Source organism: Phascolarctos cinereus, unplaced genomic scaffold, assembly GCF_003287225.1.
Source record: "Phascolarctos cinereus isolate Bilbo 61053 unplaced genomic scaffold, phaCin_HiC Scaffold_726;HRSCAF=1367, whole genome shotgun sequence".
NCBI lineage: Eukaryota > Metazoa > Chordata > Mammalia > Diprotodontia > Phascolarctidae > Phascolarctos > Phascolarctos cinereus.
The window spans coordinates 407,671,938-407,696,503 of NW_027556098.1; the positions used below are offsets into that span (position 1 = coordinate 407,671,938).

At 51.9% G+C, this 24,566-nt stretch overlaps 1 protein-coding gene across 2 annotated transcripts; it reads left to right on the forward strand.

Moving 5' to 3' along the window:
* Positions 1-3,282: 3,282 nt before the first annotated feature.
* Positions 3,283-12,662, forward strand: LRFN1 (leucine rich repeat and fibronectin type III domain containing 1). Of its 2 annotated transcripts, XM_020978249.2 has the most exons (4): positions 3,313-3,368; positions 5,537-5,566; positions 7,283-8,720; positions 11,153-12,662. In XM_020978249.2, exons 3-4 carry the CDS (start codon positions 7,306-7,308, stop codon positions 12,081-12,083), a joined length of 2,346 nt encoding a protein of 781 aa, XP_020833908.1. In that variant the 5' UTR covers positions 3,313-3,368; positions 5,537-5,566; positions 7,283-7,305; the 3' UTR covers positions 12,084-12,662. The 2 variants fall into 2 exon arrangements, with proteins under 2 accessions (XP_020833907.1, XP_020833908.1); XM_020978248.2 differs by lacking the exon at positions 5,537-5,566 and having other exon boundaries at positions 3,283-3,368.
* Positions 12,663-24,566: the final 11,904 nt, after the last annotated feature.

Sequence of the window (24,566 nt, forward strand, 5' to 3'; positions counted from 1 at the left end):
AGTAGGGTTGGGGGGGGTCTCAAGAAGGGAGACAAGAAGAACCTGGATACAAGAAAGCACCAGCCAGGCCTGTGCCCCACCCCCCTCAGAGAGCAAGGTGTGCCCTGGTCCAGAGCAGATGTTTCTTCTGCTCAGGCTGAGGCCATGTTTCCATGGCAACCAGTTACCATCCCTAGGTCTCCAGGCCAGAGAACTGTGTCTCCAACCTCCAGATGAGAGGACTCCACCCCAGGGCCCAGGGGGCAAGAAAGGGGCTCCCCAATTAATTTCCTGTTTCTGTTAGGGTTGTGGGGGTCCCCTATAAACCTTCCTGTCCCCAATCACTGGAAGCAGAGCCCCCAATTCTTGATCACTGGAGTCAAGCAGAGCTCTCCCCATTCCCCTCCAAAGGTGTCCCCCATTCCTACCTCACATACCTGGGGCTTCTTCCTTCCTCTCTTGGTATAGAGGGTTCCTATGACCTCTGTTATTCCTCACACTTGGGGGTGGGGGGCAGGCAGAGAGGAAGCACCCGCCCACCAGACAGCAGGGGCTTGTCAATCTGGGAATTAGCATGCGAAAGAGGAGGTGGCAGCAGGAGGAGACTAAAGCAGTAAAGTCACCAAACAATTTAATGTAATTGCTTCAGAGAGTGGGGAATAAGAGGGAGAGGGAGGGATTGATCTTCAAAGATTACCCACCAACCCTGTCTGAAAGGAGGATCTGGGGTCCAAGTGGACCCCATGAGAAAGGGGCCTGGAAAGCCACAGTTGGGGAAAGAGAGAGCAAAAGGACCCCTGTGTTTCCCTTCTCTGAGTCCTGGTCTCTAGGGCCAGGAAAGCCCCTCCTCCTCCTCTTCCTCCTTCATTCCCAGGTTACTTGAAGGGAAGTGGTGGCCGTTGCCATGGTAACAATGACATAGTGACCTTGGGGCCCAGCCACCCCATCCACCATTGATTCCCAGGCTCCACAGTGGAGAGGCAGTAGTTTCTAGGCTGGTCCTTTCCTTTCCGCCTTCGAGAGGAGGTCCCTGAACCCTTTTCCCTTCCTCTCCCATCTCATCCCCACAGCCTACAGCAAAGAATGAGAGAGATTAGAATGGAGATGTTAGTGCCAGGGCTTTCTCCATAGTATGGAAGTCTGGTGGTCTGGGTAGCACTGTCAACCTCCCCTCCAATTCAGCTGAAACCTTTACTGACCACTGGGTGGACTCTTCAAGACTCACTGGCTCTTCATTCACTGGGTCTCAGCTTCCTGGACCCCAAAATGGGCCGCTGGAAATGAGGCATCTCAAGTTCCCAGTTTGAACATTCTGTGATTCTCCACATTCTCTCTCTGCTTTGTTGTGATGAGGGACGGGGGAGTGAGAGACTCCAAGCCCCAGAGATAGAAGGGGTCAGGGCCTCCAGAGTGAGGAGGTTTCCATGAGTTAATTAGTAATAAATACCACACAGGAATTATAAAGCCCCTGCCCTGCCCAAAGAAGAAAAATCTGATGAGACAGAGGAGGAACAAACATTGTGGTTTGATTTCTTTGCCCCCAAGAGACCTTGGCAGAGCAACCTGTCCCCTTCAATGCTAGAGGTTCAATTAGAGATGGGTGTAGGAAGGGGACCTGAACTGGACAGGGCCATCTGCATTGTAGAATAACCAATCAGAGTGGAAATTTCAGAGGCTTTTGTCCAATCTAGGTTGAGCAGAGTGGGGTTCGGCCTGAAGAATGCTAGAAGGTCCAGTTGGAGAAGGCATTGAAAAGGCTTCTATTCAACCAGGAATGGCCAGTATAGGGCAAAACTGGAAGTTGCTAGACTAAAGGATCAGAGGAGCCACTGGGAGGGTGTGGTGGAATCGCTTTCCCTCTTTGACCCTGAGCTCCTACCTCAGTTAAATGGAAGGTTGACCTAGATGACCTAGCTCCCTTCTGGCTTAAAAGTATGTTCCTATCATTGCTAAAGTCCCTTCCAGCTCCAAATCCTGTGATTCTATCACAGGTGTTTTGGACTAACGGACTTGTGGAGAAACCAGATGAAATGGGAGATGGAGAGGATGTTGTGAAAGGCTTTTGGGAGATCAGGGATGCTGAGAAGCAGGCTGGGTCTGAAGGATTGCAGAAAGGCCTTGGAAAGGATGAGTGGGTTGAAGTCTGTTCTAATTATACCTCCCTCCTCCCTTTCTCACCCCTCTGCCTAACCAAACTCCTCGTCCTGGCTTTCCAGGTTTTGCTTATCCACAGCTATCCCATCCTTTTTAGACTCAGTCCAGGTGGGGGTCTTCTTGGGGGTGTTCAAGAGAGAACTGAATCATAAAATCATAAATAGACCAATCAGAAGGCCTGATTGGTAGACAGAGAAAAGGTTGGGGTATGGAAAAAAGGAGGAGTGTAGGGCTGGGGCTAGGCCAGGTGGATGGGGGAGGCAGACCACAAGGATAGAAACGGGGGCAGAGAAGGCCCTCTTCCACCAAAGATAGAAACTAACCTCCCCCAGCAACGAGGTGTCCTATCCCTGGATCCCATGTCTGTCTTCATCTGCCATGGCTAAGGACATAATTATTGAGCACCTACTATGAGCAAGGTCCAGCAGCCATGGCTGTCTCTTGTGTCCTGAGTTTCTGCACAGATGTTCCCTGTCTCTGACTCTGTCTGCCTTCCAGGTCCTGTCTGGGTCCCCTTGTTTCTCTGTCTCTGTCTACATGCCTCCCTGGCTCTTCCTCCGGCCTTCCCTTTCCATTTCTATCACAATCTCTTACTTTTCACTCTTCCCCCTCTTCCAGTTTCACGGGGACCCTTCTCCTCCTCCTGCAGCATAATCTCGCCCCCACATGAGTCCATCTAGTCCCCTTAGGCAGGGGACCTGGGGACCTTGGCATCCGAGGGTCCCAGACCTGGCATGGCCCCTCCCTCTGCGGCCGGGGGTGTGGGGGGCAGGCGCGGAGAAGTGGGGGCCAAAGCCCGACCCCCATGGTTGGGGGCGCTGCGTCTAGGCTGGGGGCCTCGGTGGGAAGGGGTCCACGGTGCTCTCGCTCCCGGACCCGGGAGCAGGGGAGGGACCCAGGCGCGCCCGCCTCCCCGCCCCCTCGCCCCTCCCTTCCGCTCCCCTCCCCCCCTTTGCAGATCGGGCGCCCGCGCCCCGCGCTGTGCGGAGGGAGGAGCCGCGCGCCGAGCTTCGGCTGTACCGCGCCCCCCCCGCCCCCTCCCCCCAGCCCTCCCGGCCCCGGCCCCCCTCCCTCCTTCCCTCCCTCCCTCCCTCCCTCCTCCGTCCCCATCCCCCTTCCCTCTCCGTCCCCTCCCCTCCCCTCCCCCCCGCCATGGCGCGGACCGAGGCGGCGGCGGCCGGAGCCAGAGCCAGAGCCCGGGACCGGGCCGGGGCCGGGGCCGGGCCCCCCCGGAGGTGAGCTCGGGGCCCGGGGTGGGGAGAGCGGGGGCCGGGAGCGTGTGTGATGGGTGATGGGCGATGTGGATGTAGGATGCGTGCGATGTGGCTTGTGTGTGTGCGCGCGTGTGTCCGCGCCGCTGCGGCGCCCGGGTCTGGGTGTCCGGGTGTGTCTGTGTGCGCGCGTGTGCCCGGGGGTGCCGGGGGTCGGTGGGGTCCGTGGCTGGGTCGTGTGCCCCGGCGTGCCCGGGTGCAGGTGTGCCCGTGCCCCGGTGTGCTTGTGTGACAGTGTGGGCTCCCGTGGATCTGTGGATCCGTGCGCCCTAATGTGTTTGCTTGTTGCTGTGTCCGTGTGTGTTTGTCTGCATTTGTGTGTGTTGCTGTGTGTCTGCGTGTGTGTCCGTGTGTGTCCGCCCATGGGCCCATATGTCTCCCCGGTGTCTCCGAGTCTGTCCATGTGTCTCCGTGGGTGTCCGTGTGTCTCAGGGACAGCTCCTACCTTAAGCCCTTGGGAGGGGAGCAGAAGGGGGGGAGCACCGTGGGCCTGGGTCCCCGGGGCTTTCGGTGGGGGGAGGAATCAGTCATTTCCTCCCCTACCGGTGAGCAGACCTAGGGCTGAGCCTGGGGCTGGGAGCTGGACACATGGACACCGACTCCAGGGGAGAAAGGTGGAATCTGACCGGAGACTACCCGCTCCCTTCCGATGGGGGAGGCCTGCCCAGCCCTGCCCCTCCTAGCTAGATCTCCCAGGATCCTTCAGAATCTGCCCAGATCCATTGGGATCCTGTAGGCCTCCAGAGGGAGGGTGGCCTGAGGGACCCTGCCATAGGCCCAGATCAGATTTTATTTGTACGATTCTCTTCTTCTTCTCCCACCACCAGCACATTTCAGTGTTTTGGGATTGGGGCCTGGAGAGAAGCCATGAGAGAGAGCCCTGGATCCCATCGCCTCCAAACCCAGACATCCATCCCTCTCCCCTTCCCCTTCCCCCCCTCCATCCCAGACCCAACCCTACCTGCCCCACTTCTATCTCAGGAGACTTGACCTTCTGACCTCTCATCTTTGCTCCTTAAATCTTGATTCCCAGAGGCCCAGATTCCTGGGTTCTCTCTCATGACTGGGGTCAGGGTTTGGCCCTAGACTTCCCCTTGGGAGTGGTGAGAACTGGACCAAGGTGAGGTTGAAGCTGGAGTGAGAGATCCTGGGATCCAAGGAAAGTGTGGTTAGGTCTGCTTGTTACTGCCTGGCTGTGGGTCTGTGTCTCTAGGATTCTGTCTTTGTGTGTGTGTGTGTGTGTGTGTGTGTGTGTATGCGTGTAAGGAACCATGTGCTACCAGCCAGTCTCCTCCCTTCCCACATCTTTTCGTGTCTGTGTCTGTGTGTCAAGGTCCCAGCATACATTTTCTGTGGCTGGGCTTTTTGCCAACTGCCTGTATACATGGGGAACATATGTTATATGTGTATGTATATCAGAGTATGTACAAATACAGGTGTGTCCTTGTGGTAGGCTGTGCATGCCTTCCGGTGGGGACACGTATGTGTTGGCACGAGTGAGAACAAGCATGTGTGCAAGCATGTCTAAGCATGTGCTGTGTGTCTTGGTATAACATGGAGATTGCATGTCAGCAAGGATGTTGAATCTGTGGACCTTCCTTCCTCCTTCCTCAGTGGGCATGAAAGTCCTGGGAGAGGGACATGGGAGCTTAGGATACTTATGTTCCCTTTAGAGGGACAGCTTGGGGATAGAGTGTTGGGCCTGGAGTCACAAAGATCTGGGTTCAAATTCTGTCTCTGATACCAGCTTTGAAACCACTGGCAAGCTATTCAACCTGATTCCCAGTTTCATCATCTGCAAAATGGGGGGTGGGTATGATAACATTTAGTGCCTTCCCAAGGGGTTTGCTGTGAGGCTCAGATGATAACATATGTAAGTGAATATAAAAAAAATGTATATATATATATATATATATATATATATATATATATATATATATATATATAAAAGTTGTTCTGGAGGGCCTGGAATCTTGGCTTCCCAGGTTTATGTCAAAGGCTCGAAGCTCTGTTTCCCTGGGCCAAAGTGAAGGGCTGGGGAAGCCGCAGCAGGAAAGATAAGAGAAAGACTGCAGAAGGGACTTCCCTAGTCCCCAGGTGGGGCTGATGGGAGAATGTTGCTGTCTTTCCAGGTGGTGCCGGCCATGATTTCCTGAGGAGAGGTGAGCTGAGAAGTCAGATGCTGGAGGGGGTAGCTTGGATTGTTTTATACCTCAGGAGACCTGGGTCAATGCTCTGCTGTGACAGGGCCAGGGAGGAGCATGTCTGGGGTGAAGGAGGGCTCAGCCTGGGATATGAGGGGGCGGAGGTTGGAGAACTGGAGGGGGTGTCATCTTTCACCACATGGATGGCCACTTATGACAGTGGAAAGGACAGCCAGGCTAGGAATTCCTTGATGAGGTAGAAGAGGGAAAAGGGAGACAGGACACTCTGCCCACCAGGCTAGGGGAGGGGGTTTGGGTTGAAGTGGTTGGATCAGGATACAAGATATGAATGTAAGCCCAACCTCCAGGTTCTGGAGTGAGACAGGATCAGGGGTCACCACACTGTGGAGGCAGTGGCTGAGGACTGAGAAGAGAGTGCCCTCCCTCTCTGAGTGATAGGCACCTATAAGGTCCAATTTCACCCTGCTGGTCCAGACCGAGAGAAAGAGAAACCCATCAATAGAGGACTGAGAAATTCAGCAGACAAAGGGAGAAAAAAAAAGATAGGGAAACTCAGAGACAGAGATAGAGAAAAGGACTCAGAGACACCTAGAAGCAGAGACAAAAAAAGAACTGGAAGGCTCAGAGAAATGGAGAAATAGACATAGGGACTCAAAGACTCAGAGACAGAGAACCTCAAAGACAGTGGACCAGAAACACAGCATCTGAGTACCTGAGAGATGGAGAGAGGGGAAGAAGAAGACACCTGAAAGACACAGGAACTGAGAGGGTGAGGGAGACAGAAACAGACAGGCAGAGACACAGAGACAGACAGACAGACACAGGAACTGAGAGGGAGACAGACAGACAGACAGACAGAAGAGGGAGCTGAGAGGGAGACAGAAACAGACAGACAGAAATAGGGAGACAAAGATACAGACAGACAGACAGACATAGGAACTGAGAGGGGGGGAACAGACAGACATAGGTAGAGAGACCAAGGTGGAGAGAGATTCATGGTCAAAAAGAGAAACACAGAAATGAGGAAAAGAGAGAGAGAGAAGATGGGGGGGAGAGAGAGAGAGAGAGAGAGAGAGAGAGAGAGAGAGAGAGAGAAGAGAGAGAGAGAGCACACAATGAAGAGATGGGGGATTCAAAGGGGACTAGAAAGGGTCCAGGAACTTTGCCCAGCTGGATTCTTGGACACTTGTTTCTCCTGGGAAAGCTCTGGTCCATGGGGTGGGGACCATAAAGTGAAGGGGAAAGTGGATACCCCCCCTTCCCATCTCTCCCCATTCTCTCCACACTCCTCCTCGGGGCCCTGTTGTGATGGGAGCTGACACGCCGTGGGCTGGAGCTGCCGCAGGGGGATTCCCAGACGAAAAGTTTGCCGGGAGCAAGTGGGGGGCTCTGTGTGTGTATGTGTGTGTGTCTGTGACTGTCTGAGCAGGCATTCCCACAATTAGACACTGGAGGCTGACACCCCAGTGGGAGGGTTGGAGGTTAGACACCAACAAAGACTTCCCACAACTTACAAGTGGCAAGACCTAACTTCCAAGTTCTAGTATGCATGTGGCAAATGCTCCAACCCCCACTACCTCTACCCCTGGGGAGGAAGGGCTGAGGTCCCTGGAAGAGGAAGACATGGGGAGGGAAGCTATAGTACAGTGGGGAGGAGAGATACCCCTCCCTTCTCCCCACATTGCTAACTCTTTTTTTCTCCTCCTTCCCTAGGACCGGTCACTGAGGTCTCCACCATGGCCCCAGGATCTTCTTCATCATCATCTCCTCCATCACCAGCCCTGCCCCTCCTCCTCCTCCTGTGGGCTGGGGCACCCCCATCCATTGGGCAGCCCTGTCCAGGCCGTTGCATCTGCCAAAATGTATCCCCAACTCTGACCATGCTGTGTGCCAAGACTGGCCTGCTTTTTGTCCCACCGGCCATTGACCGCCGAGTAGTTGAGTTACGGCTAACTGACAACTTCATTGCTGCTGTCCGGCGCCGGGATTTTGCCAACATGACCAGTCTGGTCCACCTCACTCTGTCCCGCAACACCATTGGCCAGGTTGCCCCTGGCGCCTTTGCTGACCTCCGCACCCTCCGTGCCCTGCATTTGGATAGCAATCGCCTGGGGGAGGTGCGAGGTGACCACCTGCGGGGCTTGGTGAACCTGAGACATCTCATCCTCGGCAACAACCAGATCCGCTGGGTGGAGCCCGCTGCCTTTGATGCCTTCTTGGGTACCGTGGAGGACCTGGACCTGTCCTATAACAACTTAGAGTCACTGCCCTGGGAGGCTGTGGGCCAGATGGTCAACCTCAACACCCTCACCCTGGACCACAACCTCATCGACCACATCGCCGAGGGCACCTTTGTACAACTTCACAAGTTGGTCCGGCTGGACATGACGTCCAACCGGCTGCATAAGCTACCCCCAGATGGGCTCTTCCTCCGTGCTCAGGCCTCCGGCCCCAAGCCGCCGTCCACTCTGACTGTCAGCTTTGGAGGAAACCCCCTGCACTGCAACTGTGAACTTCTCTGGCTGAGGAGGCTGACCCGAGAGGATGACTTGGAGACGTGTGCCACGCCCGAGCACCTGACGGACCGCTACTTCTGGTCCATTCCCGAGGAGGAATTTCTTTGTGAGCCGCCTCTCATCACTCGGCAGGCAGCTGGCCGGGCCCTTGTGGTGGAAGGCCAGGCAGTGAGTCTGCGCTGTAAGGCCGTGGGTGACCCAGAGCCTGTGGTGCACTGGGTGGCCCCCGACGGCCGGCTCCTGGGGAACTCGAGCCGCACTCGAGTTCGGGGGGATGGGACCCTCGAAGTGACCATCACCACTCTCCGAGACAGCGGCATCTTCACTTGCATAGCCTCCAACGCAGCCGGGGAGGCCACCGCGCCTGTTGAGGTGTGCGTGGTGCCTCTGCCACTCATGGCTCCGCCCCCTGCTGCCCCGCCCCCCCTCAGTGAGCCTGGGTCCTCAGACATTGCCACGCCTGGACGACCAGGGGCCAATGAGACTGGCTCTGCCGGGGCTGAGCGGAGACTGGTGGCCGCAGAGCTGACCTCCAGCTCGGTGGTCATTCGCTGGCCCGCCCAGAGGCCCGTACCGGGCATTCGCATGTACCAGGTGCAGTACAACAGCTCAGCTGATGACTCTCTGGTCTACAGGTGAGTTCCACTGGCCGGAAAGCCAATGAGAAGGGGCTCTGTCCACTATACCAGGAAGACTCCCCAAATGTCCAGAGTCCATCTCATCCTGCCTCTGTCTCTCTTCCCACATCCCTGGCATGTTTGGGGTGCAGAATAGGCCCCCACATTTTCATCCAGTCCCCTAGTCAAGACTCCCAGCAGGGACACCGGACCCCAACCACTGTCTCACCTCTCTCCCCTTCCCATTAACCCATCCTCGGGTCCCAGGAAAGAGGGGATGGGTCTAATCCCAGTTCCTCAAAGGAATGATAAAGTTGAGGACTGTAACACCTCCTTTCCTCCCTACTCCTCCCCCCTCCCCAGTGCCGTGAGGGTTAATTTGTAGGCCTGTCTAGATGGGCTGAGGTCTCACCCAACCAGAAGCCATCTTTTACCCTAGTCTATAAGCTCCTGACCAATCAGAGCCTCTTGGGCCTGGAGGGTCTTTAAAGAGCCGGAGGGGGGGGGCACCTAATGGCACAGATTAATCCAAAGAGGATCCCTGAAGTTTGGGGGAGGGCACTCAGTGGAGTCCGAAGAGGGAGGAAGACAACTCGGTTTAGAGCCCGGACCTAGTTATGGGTATAGAGGAGGTGGGGGCTTTTAGGAAAGATGAGGGGAGGAGAGGGCTGGTCCCATGGAGGGGGCGGGGCTTAAGAAGAGCAGTGGGCGGGGTTTCTTGCATTTGACATTTCTTGGGAAGAGGGGGAGGAGCCTGAATTGTGAGAAGGGCGAAGGCTTCTGGGGCGTGGCGTATGCGGAGGGAGCCTGTTCGATGGAGTTAAGATCCGATATGCAGCCTGGGGGCGTAGTTTGGGATTAGGATGGGAGTGGGAACCCCTTTGGGCTGGAATAGAGGAGAAAGGGAGCTCCTTAATGATAATAATCACCATAATAGTAATAGCCTTTTAATTGCACTTTCAGGTTTGCAAAGTGCTTTTCAGTGGTTAACGCTTTTGAACGTTCTCTCTGGGGACCACAACCCAATATGCCCCTACCTCGCTTAGAATCGCTGAAAAACGGGGCACTGGGTTTTCAGAGCGAGGGCCACCGGGTTTTCAGAGCGAGGGCCACCTGGTGGGAGGTGGTTTAGAGACTAATGGAGTTATGGAATAACTAATAATTAGTTAGGAATAGTTAACTATTCCTAGTTGAGTATATTTCTGGACTATAGCTGTGGGAAAAGGTCAGAGCCTGAGGGGAGGGTGCCAGAGATGGGCCAAGGCTCTGCTGAGTAGCCGGCTGCCGAAGCAGCGGGGTGTTGCGGAAAGAATGCTGAACCTGGAGGCAGAAAGACTGGGGTTCAAATCCCTACCTCAGGCACTTATTACCCTGGTCATGAAATCTCTCTCCGGCTTTTACGCTTGATATATCAGGGGCATGGTAACACCTGTCCCCACAGGGTGATCGTGAAGACCTAAGAGATTATGTGTGCAAAGCACTTTGGAATGAAACCGTAAAGCGCTATATCATCAGAAGGCATCTAGCCAGATGGGAGACGAGGGTCCTGGGGGAGGCTGGAGAGAGACTGGGCCGGGCTTAATCCAGCAGATGGAAGGCTCATTAAGTCGCTGGATTCAGAGTCTGAAGAGTTTAGCCATTTTCTGAATTTAAGATTTAGAGCTGGAATGGACCTTAGAGGGCCAGGGCACTCCTTTACAGGCGAGGAAACTGAGGCAATTACAGGTAATGTGACTTACCCAAAGTCAGGAAGAGCCGACTGTATGCCAGTCACTGAGCTAAACGCTCGAGATACCAAGACATGAGACGGTCCCTGCCCTCCAAGTGCCCCTAATCTAATGGGAGAGCCTACATGAAACAATCAGTACAAACAAGATATATATCTATATATGCAGGATGAAGTGGGGTAATATCAGAGGGAGGGAGCAAGGATTCAGAGGGATTCAGAAAGACTTTTTGGAGAAGGTGGGACTTTAGTTGAGACTTGAGGAACAGGTAACAAATAGCAAAGTGTAACCAAAAAAGGATTTGAAGCGAGGGCCTCTGGCTGGAAGTCCGGAGAAGGGGGCTTTGGGGGGTAGGTCACAGGGCTTCCTAGACGGCCTTGGCCGGGCTTCAGAACGTGGGGACACACTTGCTGGATAGAGTAGGGCGGAAACGAGGGGGTGGGGCGCACAGGGAGGCGGCCCTAGAGAAGGGCGGGGCTTCGGGAAACGGCATGGTTTGGTGGATGGGAGGGGCTTAGGGGAAGGGGTGGGATTTCCTACATGAAAGGACCGGGGCTGCCTAGACAGGAGAGAAGGGGCTGCATCAGTGGGATAGAGGAGCAGGGGTTTCCTTGAAGGGGAGGGGCCTCCTAGGCGCGGTGGAAGGGCGGGGCCTCCTGGACGGCAGGGGCGGGTGCTCACTCTCCCGTTTCCCCGCCCCCCCCTCTCTTCCGGGACCCCCAGGATGATCCCGTCGAGCAGCAAGACGTTCCTGGTGAACGACCTGGCAGCGGGGCGGGCTTACGACCTGTGCGTGCTGGCCGTATACGACGACGGGGTGACGGCGCTGACCGCCACGCGCGTCGTGGGCTGCGTGCAGTTCACCACGGCCGGGGAGGTCACGCCGTGCCGCCCGCTGCACGCTCACTTCCTGGGGGGCACCATGATCATCGTCATCGGCGGCGTCATCGTGGCCTCGGTGCTCGTCTTCATTGTCATCCTCATGATCCGCTACAAGGTCTACGCGGGCGGCGACTCCGGCTCTGGCCACAAGGGGGCGCCGCCGCGCGTCAGCCACGTGTGCTCGCAGACCAATGGTGGCGTCGCGGGCTCAGGCTCGGGCCCGGCCCCGCCCCCTCCCTCCACGCTAGACCAATACGAGGCTCTGCACGAGCTGGCGCCCGCGCCGTCGGGGCCAGACAAGGAGAAAGTCAAGGTCGAGGCCGAGGGGGCAGCGGCGGCGCCGCCCCCAGCGGTGGAGGCTGAGCGGCTCCCGGCCCGGCCGCTGGGCGGCGGCGTATCCTCCACCTCGCTCTGCCTGCTGCCCTCGGGGACCGAGGCGGCAGCGCCGTCGGGGCCGGAGGAGGACGGGCGTATGCAGCTGGGGCCCGTGGGCCCTCGGCGAAGCCGCTCGGGGGCCCCCCTGGGGACCTCGGCCCCGGCCTCAGCCCCCGCGCTTCCCCCGGGCCGGACCCCCCGGCAGCGCTACTCTTTCGACGGGGACTATGGTGCCCTCTTCCAGAGCCACAGCTACCCGCGCCGGGCCAAGCGGACAAAGCGCCACCGCTCCACGCCCCACCTGCTGGACGAGGACGGGGGCTTGGGTGGCCTGAGCCCCGCGCGGGCCCGCCTCGCCTTCACCAGCACCGAATGGATGCTGGAGAGCACCGTGTGAGCGGGACCCCTGGGACCTCCGCCCAGCCTGGGGTGACTCCCACTCCCCAGCCGAGGGGAGTGCGTGCCCTCCTCGCCACCCGAGGCGCGGACGCCTGGGTTCTGCAGGGGTACACCTGCCGCAATCTGGACGCCTGGGTCCCGAGGGGAGAAGGGAGGATCAATGGGGGGGAGAGGGGAGGGGAGGGAGCCGAAGGGAAGCCCAGCTCCTTCTCTGCCCGGCCCCGCCCGCACGCGGGGAGGGGCTAGGTTGGAGGGGGAGGGGAGTAGCATGGACGTAATGGGTCTCCTCACTTCCCCTTTCTACCCCACCCCGGGTTCTTCACGCGCGCTCCGGGACCTCGCGGGAACCGGTGCCTTACACAGCGGAGCGCGGGGCGGACACTTAGCAGCACTGAGACACGACACTCCCCACCGGGGACTGGTGGATGCAGCCCTGGACGGCCCTCCGGGGAGGAGGTGCCCACCCGGGGCAGGGGAAGGGAGGGCTGGGAGGGGGAGGGGGGCCTATTTATTGTATCTGGCTGGACTAGATCTTGTTCTGTCGCGTGTTTCCCCGAATCATGACACCCCATAATCATCCCCGTCTCCTCCCGCTCTGTTCCCATCGACCCTCACTCATCACCTTTCAGTCCCCTCCCTGACTTCACGGATCACAGTGTCAGAGCTGGAAGGGGCCTAGAGATCACAATCTGCTCCCTCATTTTACATGCGGGGAAACTTGCCCAGAGTGGGGAAGGGATTTGCCCAAGGACACACAGCCAGGACTAGAATCCAGGTCTCCTGATTCCCAGTCTGTGGCTCTGTTCGATGCACTACACTGCCTCCTTTTCCTCCCTTCCCCCAGCTTTCCACTCTTTTTCCATCACTTCCATCTCTCCTCTCCCATCATCCTCATCTCTCTTTGCTCCCCCCCACCCCAGTCATGCCCACCTCTCTTTCCTCCCCAACCCTGTGTCTCCCACATCATCTTCATTCTGGGCTGGTCCTGGCCTTGGACTCAGGGTTTTCCTTTGTAGGCCTGGAACTAGGACCTACCCCAAATCAAACCAAATCCTCTTCCATCAACACCCCTACCCCCAGCTGGGGGCTTCCAGTCGCAGCAGAATTAAACTTTTCTGTGTCTGAGCCCCCTGAGTGATCTGTGTGTGTGGAGTGGGGCAAGCTGCCATGGGAAGGGATTTAGGTTAGACTTCAGAAAAAGTCGAGAAATGGCTCCCCACTTCCAGAAGATGGGGGCTGGCTCTGCTCACCCTTGTCCAGAGGAGGATCAGAAAACAATCCAATTTCGAAGGTGAAGAGTGATGTAGGGAGATCGAAGAGTAGGTGACTGGCAGACCTGGTACAAGGGGCAAGAAAATGAGATACAAATCTGCTCCTGATGGCAGTGACAGTGTCAAGCTAGTGTGGGGCTTGGAAAGCTGGGAGCATCAGCAAAAAGGCAGGAGGAGACAGAAATGAAATGTTGAGAAACAGAAGTGGGGGAAGGTGTCCTTGGGGGGCGACTGCAAACTCCTCCCTACCTGGTCTGGGGATGGATATGAGGCCCTAGTTTCCTGGGTTTGCTGGGGGCAGAGCCAGCCCTATGTCCTCTTGGGGCCAAGGAGGCGGGGGATGGAGAGAAACGGAAATAGAAACAGAGACGTCTCCAAGAGAGAGGGGGGTGGAAAAGACTGCAGACTGCAGAAGGGGGAGGGGAGGCAGGCAAGGATGCTGAAAGACTAGGCAGGGACAGAGACACCGGGGTGGGTTTAGAGAGACTGGAAGAGACAGACCCTGCAGGGCAGCAGCATCTCACGTAAATGTTTAGTAATCGATGGGGAGAGAGAAAGAAGGAAGGAGATTCACTTAAAGAGGGAGCAAGACAGTGAGGTAAATAGAGAGGAACAATGAGAAAGGGAAACAGGCAGAGAAAAATAAAGGTTATCTTGGCTAAGATAAAAGATAATTCAAAGGAGGCTTTCACTTGAGGGTAGTGGCTCCTGATAGGCCTTCTGCAAAATACCCTTAATCATACTTTGGAACACCTCAGGGTCCGTCCGCCCCCCCAACCAGCTCCATATCCCTATATACTTCCATTGTAAATAGGAGATAACTCACTGCACCCTCCAAGCACAGCCCAAGGAAGAGTGGGGAGGGGGGGATTTAGAAGCCGTCACTTCAAGCTTTAGGAACTGTCTTGTGGGCTGGGCTGACCTGCTTAAGAGGCAGACAACTTTAAAATCAGAGGATCCTGGCAGGGCTTCCAGTTATGACTTGAAAGCCCCCAAACTTCAGACCAACAGTAAAGGATAAAGCTAGCCAAGAGGGAGAAAGTTGGAGTAGTGGATTCCCAGGAGGCCTGAGGTTAAGGGCCAGCTCTGCCACTGACCTTGGCCAATTCCCTTCCCATCAGCTTCATTTGGTGGGGTAGATTTTCTCTGGCTCTAAAAGGTGATTGGGAGGAAAGGGCAAGCTGTGCGTATCAAGAAAACAGATCTGGCTCTCCCATTGACTCCAATGCCATAAATTTGGGGGTGGATTTCTGCAGAGCAGGAGGTTTTCATAAATATGTTTAGTAGCAATCAGCTTGTGGGGTAACTGTTCATACCTTCCCTACAGAAAGCTGGAATTAAAATGAATTTTTTTGCTAACAACCCCACCCATGTATCTGAAACCATCTTTTCCTAAAGGAGCCATGCCTAGATTCTGGTTCATGTAGGCATTATATACTGGGTCAGCTTCTTTTAGACCAGTTCTGTCTCAAAATCCAAGCAGTGCAAGGATTCTGTACCATCAACTACAGTGATACTATGGTATGGAGAAGAGGTGAGGTTCAGAAGTAGGCACACTGCAGTGGAAGTCAGAGGACCTGAGTTCAAATCCTTTCATCTCATACCAGCTCTGTGACCTTAGGCAAGCCACTTGACCTCTCTGGGCCTCCATTTCCTCCTCCGTAAAATGAGGGAATTGGACTAGGGAACTCTCACAGATTGAAATCTAAGACCCCATGATGGAATGAGCCACTGATTTGGAGGCAGGGAATTGAAGTTGGAATCCCAGTGCTACCTGTGTTTCTGTGTTTCTCTACGACTCTGAGAGCTAAACATCTGTGCCCATCCAGGAATTAAGGAACAGGGAAGGAGCTGGGAAGACTCCCTCCTGACTCGAACTGGGCAAATTTCCTCCTGCTCTTTCCTAGGGAATTGTGGTAGTTGTAGGCCTGATCTGCCAGCATCTTCCCAGCCCCCGCCCTCCCCTTTCCCTTCCTCCCCACTATCCACCTGCGAAGTTATCTGAGTGGCTGTCTCATAGCCCAGAAGAGAGGCCCCGCCCCTTTGTCTAGTCCCTGGCTTCTCCCCTGCAGAGAATCCCTTTATCTGCTAGACGCAAAGCGAAAGCCTGACCAAAAGGGAAGTGACTCAGAGGAGGACTTACAGCCAGGTAGGGCTGGTGTCACCTCTTAGGTAATTGGAAAATCCATAGGAGGGATTTCCCCGCTGCCAGCCCTTCCAAGCTCCCTGCCCCCTCCTCTGAGAATTCAACATTGTCACTAACTCTCCCAGCAGTACTGTTAGCCCACCTCAAGACCCTGGGATCCCTCTCTGAAAAATGAGGACAGTAATGCATTATTGGTGTCTGTGCTGGCAGGTGGCAGGCAAGGTCCAAAGAGAGGTCCAAGATGGGGTAGGCATGGGGGAGAAGCATTTAAGTGCCTACTATGTGCCAGGCACTTTGCTAAGTACTTTGCAAATATCTCATTTGATCCTCACAACTCTGCATGGTAGGTGTTATCACCCCCATTTTACAGTCAAGGAGACTGAGGCAAACAGAGGTTAAGTGACTTGCCCAGAGTCACACAGCTAGTAATTGTCAGAGGCAGGATTTGAAGTCTGGTCTGGTCTTTGACTCTAGGCCCAAGGCTCTATCCCCTGTGCAACAGGGCTACTTAGATAATTGAAGATTGGAGGAGAGAAAAACAGCAATAGAGAGCCAGGTAGGAAATGGTGTGCTAGACTCCAAGTCTGAGAGACCTGGGCTCAAATCTCCCTTTAGAAGCTTTCTCAAGGTCCGATCCTTGGCAAGTAGCTTAAAAAAAATTCTCTAGGGGCAGTTAGGTGGGGCAGTGGGACCTGGAGTTGGGAGGACCTGAGTTCAAATCAGATCCCAGAGATTTACTAGCTGTGTGACCCTGGGCAAGTCACTTAACCCAGATTGCCTCCCCACCTTCTCCAAAAAAAAATCCTGTCTGTGCCTCAGTTTCCTTATCACTAAACTAAACAAGTTGATCTCCCTTCCAACTCTACAATCCCATAATTGGAAAAATCACAGCAATAGAGAGGGAGGGGAAGGTAGAAGGGAAGAAAGGAACTTCAAAAGACACGGAGCAGTGGAGGAGGAGGAGACAGACCCGTGGAGATGCGTGTACAGCTAGAGGGCTGGGAAAGAGGGAGAGACCAAGAAGCCGGGCAGACAGAGACTTGGGGAAGAGATAAACCAAGAGAGACCAAAAAAAAAAAAAAATTGGGCAGAGAGAGGAGGGAATGCCCGAGAAGGGAACCTGATGCAATCCTAAACTTGAATGAGGAAAGCATGCACTCAACGTTTGAAAAGCCAGGATAGCTGATGGGCAGGCCTGGCACCGCTCTCGTCATCCTCTATCTCTTTTATCGGTTTTTGCGGGTTTTTTTTTCCCTTCTCCCCCTCGCCTCTAAAGGATAAAACCCAGCGTCGTGGGACCTGAGCAGAGTTGCGAGCAACCCATAGCCCTCCTGGGGACCTCAGGATTGCACTTACAGAAGGAGGGAAGGAGGCTTTGCACTCTAGGGGCAAAGGGCTGGAAGTCGGTCAGTTCCTCCTCCAGTCTAACCCGGATCCACGATGCAATCAGGACTGAGCCTCCTGGAGCCCATTCTCCCTAAAGGTTTCCTTCCTCCTCCTCCCCCAGGAGCAAGAGATGCTGAGCTGGGGAGAGAGAAATTGCTCATTCTCTAGGAAAAAGAAGCCCCGGGAAGTCTCGGTGAGCCCCTGGGACATGGGGGAGAGAGGAAGGGAACACTCGGAGGATGCTCCAAGGACCATCCCTCCAAGGGCCGTCTCATCCCTAGCCCTACACCCGTCTCCATCTGGTGGCCCTCGCCCTGAAGAACACCGAGTCCGTTCTGCGGAACCTGAGTAGTCCTGCTATGGCTACTAGAGCCGTCCCAGTCCTCCAGCTGCTCTCGGCGGTGAGGAGGGATGTGGTCGCCTGTATGACACGGCCCAGCCTAGGCTCCCACCCTGAACCTTCCGCTAGTCCTGGTAAGTTAGGCTATGGTCACAGCGGACCCCAGCCAGGCAGACCCAGGGAATTGTCCCGCTTAGCGGAACCCCGGCGTTCAGAAGGTCACCCGACTACACAGCCCTGGACACAAGACCCAGCGAGAGAGGGCCCTGGACAGGGGAAATGGGCTCAGCTCCCAGATTTCGACACTCAAGTCTCTCCCAGCCGGGGCAAGCTGGAGGGAGTGGATCAGAGCTCCAAGAGCAGGAGAAAGTACCTCCAGGAGAGGCGGATGAGTAAAGCGAAGAAAGAGATTGGTAAAGAGTGCAATGTAGCGGGAGGGACGGTGGGTAGTCCTAAACAGAGAAGCCAGAAGATTTGAGGGTGGGGAATTTGGGGGTGGGCTCTGGAGAGGAAAAAGGACGGCGATTTCGAGGGGAAGAAAGTGAGGATCCATGGGTTCTCCACCAGGAAAGTCCACAATGTCGTGAAGCCGAGACCGTTCTCAGCCTCCTGAAACTGCTCATCTTTGACCTCAAGCTGGTAATTCTCGCTGGGTCCTGTGCCTGAGCTAGCCCCGGTCCAAAGCGGTCTTCTCTACTGGGGCTTTCTGCTGTTCGGGGCTGTGTCCCAACGTCAATTGACGAGCGAGATGCTGAGGCTCCCCGTTGTGCCTGGTTGGACTCCTAACTTCGCCAGCGCTCATTTCCAGACAACATCATTAGACAGCAAGAGGACTGTGGTTGACTCAGAGCCTGTAGCCTCTTGTTCAAAATCCTGGGTCCGGGGTCAGAAGGAGTGGGGGGCGACAACGTTATGATCACTGTGGTAGGGATGGCTAGGTGGCTCAGTGGATAGGGCAGTCCTGGAGTCAGGAGGACCTAAATTCAAATCCAGCCTCAAACACTTACTAGCTGTGTGACCCTGGGCAAGTCACTTAACCCTGATTGTCTGGAAAAAAAATCACTGTGGTACCTTGGGCAATTCACGGCACCTCCTTGAACCTCAACATTTTCAAAGCTGTAAAATAGGACAAAAAGCAGCATCATGTGATCGAAATTTGTCCAAGTCTACCTTGGGCAAATCATGCGGTTGATCAGTTTACCCAATCTGAAAAATGAGGACAATACACCTACCCAGCAGGTCATTGTGGTATGGTGCAAAGTAAATTGGACCTGGAGTCAAGAGACTTAGTGATACCACAAACTGTGGAACTCTGCACAAATCATTTACTCAACCAGCTCTCAGTTTCCTCCAGTAAAATGGAGATAATACTCACAAGATTGTTGTGAGAACCGTGTTTTGTCCATTAAATTATTTTGCAAATGTGAATGTCGTTATCCTGCCTGCCTCATGAGGCTTATTGATAGGGAAAGGGCCTTGACTCCTGCAGAATACGTCCTAAATATGGTGCTTTGTTAAGGGTAGACTGCTGAACCTCTGTGAGGTATAATTCTGTTAATATGATCCATACGATATTTTTAAAAATGGTTTTCCTGCCTGGTTCTCTCCCTGCTAATTTATAGTTCTTTATATAAACAATGGTTTCTTATAATTCACTCACTACAGACCCACGCCCATCCTACAGAGCTCAAGGCCTCATCTCATTCTTAAAAATCTGTGAAATATTGAGGGTCCCATGCAAACAATTCAGTGCAATGATTGGGAGTGGGGGTGGGGGGAGGGAAGTGCAGGACTGAAAGCCAAGAGGTCTAGGTTTCATTCTGTAGTCAATTCCTGAATTACTGTGATGTCATCCTCCCTATGCCCTACAAAAAGTGTGTGTGTGTGTGTGTGTGTGTGTGTGTGTGTGTGTGTGTGTGTGATGTCTCTTAAATCCTTCACTTTGATATCCTTTGGTTCTATGTAATGAGTCAAAGATATAGGTACAGTGTAGGTGTCAGAGACCCTGAGTTCCCTACCATGGAGAGCTGCCACTCAGAGTCAAGTACTAGAAAGAAACAGTTGGGATATATCTAACAGGTTAATCAATGTAGCTCAACCACAACCACACACAATGAAGGCACCAATAAAGTAAGGGCTGGTGGCTGCCTCATTGTATCGGAACCAATAGCATGGCAGTCATTCAGGATAAAGGCACTCATTAAGAAGTTATGTATAGCATTGGGACCAGTCAAGGGAGGAAAGGAGTAACTAAGGGAGAAAGAATCCTCCCCTCTCTAGCTGCCTTCAGAGCTCAGCTCAGGAGCCATGTTCTACACCAGGCATTTCCTCCTCTCCCCAGCTATGTCTGCCTCCCCCTCACCAATATGCATTTTATACTTCCGAGTGTATGCTGATTTCTCCCTACCCATCCCCCAAATAGCTCATGTTACAGAATCACAAAACTTGAATTCAAAGATACCTCTCCCACCATCTTGTCCAACCCATAAAAAAAAAAGAATCCCTATTATAATTTATCTGATGAATGGAAGTCTGGTCTGATTGAAGACCTTCAAGAAGGAGGAGCCCATGACATTCCAAGCCATCCTGTTCCTCCTTGGGACAGCTCCAAATGTGAGCAAACTTTCCCTGATACTTAGCATGAATTGGTCCCTTCCCAACTTCCGCCCATTCCTCTTGGCTCAGTCATCTGGGGTCAAATAGATCTGTCTAATCCCTCCTTGACATAAATCAATCAACAAACATTTGGTATGTGCCTACTACATGCCAGGCATTATGCTAAGCATTGGAATGTAAAAAGAGGTAAAAAACAGTCCCTGCCCTTAATGGGCTTACAATCTAGTGGGGGAGACAACCTGTAGACAAATATATACAAAGCAAGCTCAATTATAGAGGGAAGGGAAAAGAAATAAGAGGACTTCTAGGAGAGAGAGAGAGAGAGAGAGAGAGAGAGAGAGAGAGAGAGAGAGAGAGAGTGAGTGAAAGGGGGGGAGGAGAGAGAGAGAGACTTAGTTGGGACTTAAAGAAATCTAGAGAGATCAGAGAAAGAAGGCATTCCAGGCAGGGGGAGAGCCAGCCAGAGAAAATGTCCAAAGCCAAGAGAGGAGTATCTTGTTCGTGGAGCAGCCAGATGGTCAGGGTCACTGGATTGAAGAGTCCATATACTTCAAGATGGCTATTAGACTTCCAGACAAGATGGCTGCCTGAATGGAAGCAGACCACCTAGCTCCCCAATACCTACTCTAGCAAAAATCTGGAATTCACACCAAAAATCCAAGGAGAAACTACAGGAAATTACTTGTTCTACAACAGAATTACATAAAAAGCTACCTATCAGGTCAGGCAATAGGAAAGGGGCCACTGCAGGCAAACAAGCTTGGAATCTCTTGAATGAGAGATAAGGGCCAGATATAATTACAGCCTGCAGAGCTCTGTGTCTGGAAGCAGCAAGAGTGGAAGGCTACTCTGATAAAATTCCAGGTAGAATTTAACTCCCAAGAAGGTCTTTGGAAGCCCTCGGAAAGAAATAGCTACCAGCCGCAGTAGGGTAGGCCAACACAAATACAGTTGAGACCATACATCCCAGGGCTTGAAGGTCCTGAGACAAGAGAGGGCTCTGAACCTCAAAGATCCAGGGGAGCCTAACCCCAGGAGGAAGAAGTCATCATAGGAACCCATGGAACCAAGAATGCATGGAGAACTGATCACTCTACATAAAAGTCCAATAGGAACCAGAGCTTGGCCTTTGGACATTTTAGGAAGTAGAGCTGGAGAGATGAGTAGATCAAAGAAGATGCCAACTAGGATTTAAAATTATTCCAAATCTAGAGATTTCCCCAAAGGAAGAAGAAAATAACTCCATAACAACTATATGCAGAAACTCCAAGTTGGGGGGCAAGTTTGGGGGGGAAGGATTTTTCACAAGCGTTATATGAATGTTTACAAGAAATGAAGTAGGTAAAAAAAATTTTTTTAAGTTCTGGATGAAAGAATTGGAAGGGGAATAAATAGTTTAGAAGAGAAAGGGGTAAACCTTACCCAAGTAATGGACTACTTGAAAACTAAGAGTAGAAACAGAAATCAATGACTCCACAAGACAGCAAAAAAAGAAAAAAATTAGAACAAAATAAAATGATCAAAAAATGGGAAAAAAATACAAGATATCTGATTTCAAAAGCAACTGGCCAAAAAAAAAAACAGTTCAAAGAAAAGTAATGTAAGAATCACCAGACTCCTTGAAAACCATGATTTAATAATTTTTTTAAAATCCTGGATACTATATTTCAGGAAATCATAAAATGAAAACTGCCCAAATCTATTAGAACCAGAGAATGAAGGTAGACGTAATGTACTGATCACCTCCTGAAAGGAATCCCTGAAGGAAAAGTCCCAGGAATATCACATAAAAAATCCAGAGTTTCTATATCAAAGAAAAAGTATTGTAAGCAGCCAGAAAGAAGCAGTTCACGTACCAAGGAACCACAGCCAGAATCATACAAGACCTGGCAATTTCTACTGTAAACCAGAGGCCTTAAAATACAGTATTCCAAAAGGCAAAAGAAATGTACTTTCAACAAATGATAATTTACCCTGCAAACTTGAGTATTATCCTACAGGATGGAATACAGGACTATCAAACATTTTTCATAACAAGACCACAGCTGAATAAGAAATTTGAAATACAAGCACAAGTCAAAGGAAATCTTAAAAAGTTACATGTATTTGAGGAATTGGAAGAAGTTATGTGATGATGTAGTGCTAACATTCTAAATGGGAGAAAAGAAACAAACATTCCTTCAGAACGTTAATATCTTCAAAGGGCTCTGAGGGAGCTATATAGGAAAAACAGAGGTCGTGGAGGTGGATTGGTTCAATTCTGAGGATTTTAAGAGGGAGAGAAGAAAAGGAAGAGGAAAAGTAATATTTAGAAAGGAGCGAGGAAGGGGTGGAGCTTGCCATTTCTTATAATTGGGATTTGAGATGGAGAATACACAGACATGGAGGAAAGGGTGAGGGTGGCATCAGGTGAACCTCACCTTTATCCGATACAAGGACAGTTGGATGCACATAACCAGTTTACTGTAGAAACACATCTTACTCAACAGGGAGACAAGCTGGGATAAGGGCAGGGGGCATTGAGAGAGAGGATAATATCAGGCAGGGAATAGTTCCAAGGAAAGCAAGCTTTCCCATCATGAAGGGACAACTAAAAGGGGTGGGGGAAGGAGCAAAAAAGAATAAGAACTTAAGGTGTCCATCGGTTAGAAAATGGATGAATAAATTATGGTATGTGAATGAAGTGGAACATTATTGTGCTGTAAGAAACGATGAAAGACAGTATTGCAGAAAATCCTGGGCAGAATAAACTGATGCAGAGTGAAGAGACTAGAACCAGGAGTACAATATTTACAAGGACAACGTTGTTGACTGAAGAACTGTGATCAATGCAATAACCAACCATGTCTCCAGAGGACCAAGCATGATCAAGCTTGGTCATACCCACCTCCTGACTAAGTAGTGGTGGACTCAAGGTGAAAGAAAAAATGGAATGCATTTTTGGACATTCGAATTCAAAAAACCATTTATTAAATACTCACTATGTGCTAGGTTTTCAGCCATGTTGTCAAATGCCTTCAATGAGGATGAACATGGCATCAAGGTCAGCTATTGCAGTGATGGTAGATTCTTCAACTTGAAAAGGCTATAAGCCAAGACTAAAGTGTAGGGAGTGTCAGTGCATGATTTTCTGTTTGTGGGTGATTGTGCACTCAATGCAGCCTCTGAAACTGAGATGCAACAAAGTATGGATTGATTCTCTGCTACTTGTGCTAATTTTGGCCTAACCATTAACACCAAGAAAACACAGGTTCTCCATCAGCCAGCACCACACCATCCATATGTGGAACCATGGGTTACAGCAAATGGAGAAGTTTTGAATGCTGTGGATAAATTCACTTACCTTGGCAGTGTACTTTCCAGGGATGTACACGTTGATAATGAGGTTGACACATGCATTGTCAGAGCTAGCTCAGTGTTTGGGAGGCTCCAAAGGAAAGTATAGGAGAGAAGAGGTATTAGATTGGCTACCAAACTGAAGATCTATAGAACCATTGTGCTGACCTCATTGTTGTATGCCTGGGAAACCTGGACAGTATACTAGTGCCATGCCAGGAAAGGGAATTGCTTCCATTTGAATTGTCTTAGGAAGATTCTGAAGATCACCTGGCAGGATAAGATACCAGACCCTGAGGTCCTTTCTTGATCTAAACTGTCAAGCATTCAAACCCTACTGCAGAGAGCACAACTCCGATGGGCTGGCCACGTTGTTCAAATGCAAAACGTATACTTGCCCAAAAGACTATTTTATGGAGAACTCACACAGGGCAAGCACTCCCATGGTGGTCAGGAGAAGTGACACAAAGACACTATCAAGGTCTTTCTTGAGAACTTTGGCATTGATTGTGTGACATGGGGGACATTGCCACAGGATCGCCTAGCATGGTGTACTCTCATCAGAAGGTGCTGTGCTCTATGAGCAAAGCAGAATTGCAGTAGCTCAAAAGAAACATGAGATGCACAAATTTAGACACATCTTCCCTCCAAACCTTCACGTGGACTATTTGTGCCTGACCTATGGCAGAGCATTCTGAGCTCGTACTGGTCTGATCAACCCCAGTCAGATGCACTGTACCTCGACTCTAGCATAGTGATGTAATTTTGGTCCTCTTGGAGAACGAAGGACAACAACTGTCAACCACTACCACCACCACTATGTTTCCGGTACTGTGCTAAGTGCTGGGAATAGAAATTAGAAAAAGAAAGACAGCTCCTGCTCTCAAAGTGCTTACAATCTAATGGGGGAAGAGGAACTGAATGACGTGAATTTGTTTTCCTTGACTATGCTTGCTGGTTATGGGTGTTTTTTTCTCTAATTGGGGAGGTGGTTAGAACACCCAGAATAGTTAGCAAAACTTATCTCCCCCCCAAAAAAGAGGACCACGAAAACTTTTTAAAATTGTTTAAATGGAAGAAAATAGAAGGAAATTCAGAAAGCTGAGATAAGCAGGACAATTTTCAAAACATTGTATAGAATTTATTATACAGTTTAAAAAATAACAAGCATATGAAATATAAAAAGTGGAGACACATGATTTCCTGCACCATCCTTCTTGTTGTTGTATATATAGCAATACTTTTTTCTTTAGATGTTTACATTTGTGTGTGTGTGTGTGTGTGTGTTTAAAGACAGCTCTCATATGCTACCCTGAGTCTTCTTTCTTCCTGTACAACATACCCAGTTCCTTCAATCCATCCTTCCCCAACCTGATTCCCCTCCTG